This window comes from Ctenocephalides felis, unplaced genomic scaffold (genome assembly GCF_003426905.1).
Source record: "Ctenocephalides felis isolate EL2017-DRISC unplaced genomic scaffold, ASM342690v1 CF-g0.4_SCAFFOLD_01712, whole genome shotgun sequence".
NCBI lineage: Eukaryota > Metazoa > Arthropoda > Insecta > Siphonaptera > Pulicidae > Ctenocephalides > Ctenocephalides felis.
Window position 1 is genome coordinate 6,893 of NW_020537866.1, and position 5,439 is coordinate 12,331.

At 29.9% G+C, this 5,439-nt stretch overlaps 1 protein-coding gene across 1 annotated transcript; it reads left to right on the top strand.

Moving 5' to 3' along the window:
- Positions 1 to 1,920: 1,920 nt before the first annotated feature.
- LOC113374338 (sorbin and SH3 domain-containing protein 2-like) lies at positions 1,921 to 4,878 on the top strand (the record flags this gene model as incomplete). The annotated part of the gene is made up of 4 exons (XM_026614438.1): positions 1,921 to 2,078; positions 3,661 to 3,834; positions 4,142 to 4,270; positions 4,719 to 4,878. Coding segments are annotated over exons 1-4 (508 nt in total), but the record flags the coding sequence as incomplete, so codon positions are not given.
- Positions 4,879 to 5,439: the final 561 nt, after the last annotated feature.

Consider the following 5,439-nt stretch of genomic DNA (forward strand, 5'->3'; position numbering starts at 1 on the left):
AAGAACATTATTGGATTAACTTTTTTAGCTTCTATTTACGCAGACAACTTTTAAATATTCAATTGTGACAAAATTTATCAAAATTTGCATTTTTTTTAACTTAATTTCAGTGCTTTATAACTTAATTTCAAATATTTTGCTTAATAATTTCAACAATTCAAAACTACTCGCTTCGACATAATCTAATTTTAATTTATTGATGAGGAAAATGTCAGTTAATTTTTTTAAACATAATTAAATTTATTTCTTTGCTCCCAGGGGTACAAATGCTTCCAAATTGATTAAGAAAAATTTTCTGAAAGTTTCAGCTTCTAATATTAACTCTAACGTAGTCCGCAATTCAATAAAAGTTTATTAGTTTTTCTTTCTAAGTAAATACTTATTTCATAAAATTTTTGTTGTAAATTTTTTATTTATGAAAGTTGAAAATGAAAAAAAGTATTTTATTTCGTTTTGAACACTGTTATTTAGTTTACATTACCTGAATAATTTTTTAAAGATACTATTTCAAAGTAGAGGGCAAAATCTATGTAAGCAAACATCACAAACTTGTCTGGATAAACAGTTTCTTGTCAATTCTTTAAAGAAAGTATTTCATTTTAATATTGGTTATTATCGTGTTAAGCACTGTTATGTAGTTTATAATACCTGAATATATTTTTTGCGGTACTATTTTAAAGTAAAGGGCAAATGGTGTATAAGAATATATCAAAAAGATGTCACGATATAATCGGTTATCTTTGAAGAAATTGCGAAATAGTTGCGTCACTAGTTTTTTTTGTTTTGTGCCCTGTTATTTAGTTTACGATACCTGAAATATATTTTTAATGGTACTATTTTAAAGTAGAGGGAAAAAGATTTTTGAGAATGTTATTCTCAAAATTTTGATTCACTTTTCGCTAAGTTAGAAATTCTGATGAACAAATGAAATTTTACCCATTAGAAACTTTCATTGGATTGCGGACTATGTTAAATTTAAGGGGCACAACTAGAGTAACCGTCTAATAAAAGGTGATTTTTGGGAATTCATATTAAAAAAACTACTTTATCAATAATTTCAAAATTTCAGGAATATAATTATACATGTTTTAAAAATACATAGTAAAATTTTTGAAGAAAAAAATTAAATATTTTTTAAGTTATCGTCGCCCACGTCTTTTTAAGTTATCGGTGCGACAAAAAAAGGCTCTTCACTGCTGCAGTGATTCCGGCCTTCTACATGGATGAATTTTTTAAAAAATAATTCTCGTTAAATTAGATAATATTGTCTGTAAAATGAACTAAGATAAAAAAAAAATCAAAAATTGACAAAATGACGGCGTTTCTAAAAAAAAAGTCGAATTTTACCTAAAATTTTGGACGGTTTGGACTGCCAAAATTCGATTTTTGATCCGATCAAAAAATCGATAGTTCATTTTATGGAGAACTATATATATATAACATGTAAAAAAATTTGATAGTGTTAGAATCATTTGTTTTTGAGTAATTCCTGCAGCAAATTCAGAAAATGCTGTTTCGAGAAAAACGCGTTTAAATATAAGATGATCGTTATACTATATACTATATATATACTCTTTAAATGGCTGTGACTCAAAAACTATGTAAGATATTGATTTAAAATTTTGGTATGTTATTTTTAAAAGGTATAACCTATCGAAATATGGAAAAATTGAAAATTCGATTTTTTGAAAATTTTACACTAGTTGTGCCCCTTATTATTAGGAGCTGAAACATTTAGAGAATTCTTTAATTTGGGAGCTAAGAAATTCGAAAATATCCCTATTGAAAATCACCCTAATATCATCACGAAAATTTTCCTGATTATCAATGTCCTTTATTATAATTAAAAACCAGGCGTTATTACAAAGTTTTAACATTTTCTAATTTATTTTATGTATCTATTTATCTTTTTTTCAGAATCTCCATATCGGTACGTGGACGGCGAGGTGACCATACACTACAGGTCGCCCGTGAGAAGAGAGGCCCTTGACGCCTGGTCCGAGGAGGAATTGGCCAGGCGACAGGCCGAGGCCATGCGCATCAGGCACAAGGAGGAGAGGCGAAGGAAATATCTACTGGTAAGAAAAATATATAGATAAAAATAATAGACAAATAGTAGTCTGTCCTAAGGCCTTTATTGTTCATATTCTTCTTCTCCAATTGAAAAATCTCCAGCAACCTCAAGTACATTTTTATCCGTACAGGCTGAAAAAGATCGAGGACATGCAGCATCCCTGCCATCTCCTTGGTTCACCCTAATCTTTACTTTGTCCCATATACAGATTCGAAATCAACCTTCTGTCTCTCTAATTGATGCCAATAAATTTCAAAATCCCCATAATAATTTGCAACATTGAAAATATCAGTTCAGGTGTTCCTCAGGGATCCATTCTTGGTCCACTACTATTCATTATTTTTATTAATGAAATATCTGATATTATTACCTGCCCACATTTATTATTTGCAGATGATCTCAAACTATATCCCAAAATAAATTCTATTGATGACTGCTTATTATTACAGTCTCAACTTGACTCTTTCCACTCTTGGTGTGTCTATAACAAATTGCATTTAAATATATCAAAGTGCAAGATTCTCAGTTTTACACATAAGTGCGTTCCAATACATATTGATTATAAAATTTCTAACACCAGCATTGATAGATGTAATAAAATTTCAGATTTAGGAGTTTTATTTGATTCTGGTTTGTTTTTCACGGATCATATAACTGATACTTGTAATAGAGCACATAAATCTTTAGGTTTGATACTGAGAAATTGTAAACAATTCAATTCTAACAATGCACTTTGCATGTACTATTCTATTGTACGTTCAAAATTAAAATATGGTTCGGTTATTTGGTATCCTCATCAAATCAACAACTCTGATGCGATAGAGAAGGTTCAGCGAAAATGTGTGAAATATCTTTATTATAAAACATATAAAATTTACCCTAAATGTGGCTTTGACCACAACACTTTACTAAAAGAATTTGGTATTCCTTCCTTTGCCTCACGTCGAATTATCTGTACAATTATGTTCTTATTTAAACTATGCAATACTTCTATAGACTGTCCTCTTATTCTTAACCAACTATCCTTTAATGTTTCAAGGCTATCTATGCGTTCACCATTATTTTTCAGTTATCCTACTCCTAAATCTAATTCTCTCTTAAATTTGCCTATTTTACTTATGTTCTCTAACTTTAACTTAATTAATAATGAAATAGGTATTCACAACACTTCACCTAATCAAATAATCTCCATCTGCACAAGTTAACCTTTTTATTTTCTTTTCAAATCTCTCATTATTTTATCTTATTCTATGTAAATAAATAATATTGTTACATTCTGCATTATATGTAATTTTATGTTAAGCATTTTATGTTAATAACTATATATTGTAATTTTATATATATTTTAATTGTTATTCATTATGTAAAATAATTGTATTTTTGAGTCCTCTTGGAAGAAATCTGTGGGCTATATATTTAAAATAAATAAATAAATAAAAAATAAATAAAATTACCCCAGTTGACTCTGTCAAGAGCTTTGCGCTAATACATAAAACAACAGCAAATATCCTCATTGCCATCTGTCCTACATTATTCTCAATATTCCAGAAAATATTTATTAATTTAGTTGGTCAATTATCCTTTAGGAATTGCAAGACATGAACAACCGTCGCCACGCCGACAATTTCACGCCTGACCAGAAATCTCCGATTCCTTTGAATCGTTTTGACGATTTTGTGGGTGCAGAGCCGACGATAACGAACGAGCTTAAAAATCGACCAGAGAGACGAATCGTTGCCAGGGCTTTGTACAATTTCCAGGTAATAATAAAAAATTAAAACAATCTATAGCATGATTCCGAGGTACGAAAGAGTAAGAGTCTAAGGTTTTTTATTATTAAATAGCAATGTAATGTGGCAATTACTTGAAGGCAAAACTGATCTTCTTCAAATAGCTATAAAAGAAAGATTCCAATTATCGTTAGACGTTAATTACCAGATAATTTTTATTAGGACTGGAGTATTGATGAGTTGACTAAAGTAGATCACTAAGATATTATTAACTAAACTATATTACAGATTAAATTTAAGTTATATATAATTTTGCAAATATTGTTTTGTTTTTCAGGGACAATCTGCCCGCGAATTGAGTTTCCGCAAAGGCGACTTGATCTATGTAAGGAGACAATTGGATAGAAATTGGTATGAGGGCGAACACAATGCTGCAGTAGGGATGTTCCCATATAATTATGTCGAGGTAAAATATACATTCCACCAAATGTTCTTCACTTGAAGCTTTACTATCACTACATAACCTAACACTAGACCTAAAGTTTTATTCCAACTAACTCCAAATGCGACTTTCTCACATCAATCAAAATAACTATTTGAACGATTTAGTAATTACAAAAATTTTTACAAATCACCAAATTTGGTACAATTTTATATTGCCTGACAAAATTAACGCACTTGCACACTTTTGTACACTGCTTGGGCCCTTGCGACAGTAGTTATGACGACATGACGCCAAGGGTGAGGTGTAGGGGTATATCCCCTACCGAGACGAAAAATTATTTTAATACCGTTCAAGTTTGAAACGCCTAGTTACCCCTCTAGTTAAGATTGAAAAACGCCTAGTTACCTCTCTTATAATAAGATTCTAACTATTATTTAGAATAATATATTTACTTTTTTTCCTTTTTTAGATCTTACCCCATGATGGAATACGCCAAGTGCAACGCAAACCTGTCGAAGGCCAAGCAAGGGCTAAATTCAATTTTATCGCCCAAACCAATTTGGAATTGTCTTTACTGAAGGGCGAATTGGTCACATTGACCAGAAGGGTTGACGAAAATTGGTTTGAAGGTAATTACAGTATAAATAGATTGCAAATACAGCCTTAATTTTAATTATTTGCGTTCTTTACCTTTTTTGCGTAAATTTACCTTTCGTTTAATTCTTGACAAGATTCATATAATTATATAATATAGAAATAATAAACCTTCAATTAATTTAGATAAATAGAATGAGTATATATTAATCAATAATTTAGAAAAATTGATGAATTTGAGCACAGTAGCACCATCTGTTGAGCGGAAAAAACACTAAAACAGGGTAAAGCACTTTTTTAGGGTTTTTACCTCATATAAATTAGAGAACAAGTATATAGATTTTTTTTATTAGAAACGTCCACCACCATTTTCTCAAAAATAAGTAAAATATGATATTTTTAACGATGCTATTATAAAGTAGAGGACAAAGTGCAGGATAAAAGGTTCAAACTATTATCCTAAAAACAAGTATGGAAATTTTCCACAATGATATTTAAAAGTAGAAATGGTTTTGATCACTGTTATTGAATTTGTTACCTAAATATATATTTTAACGGTACTATTTTGAAGTAGAGGGCAAATGATGTGTGCAATA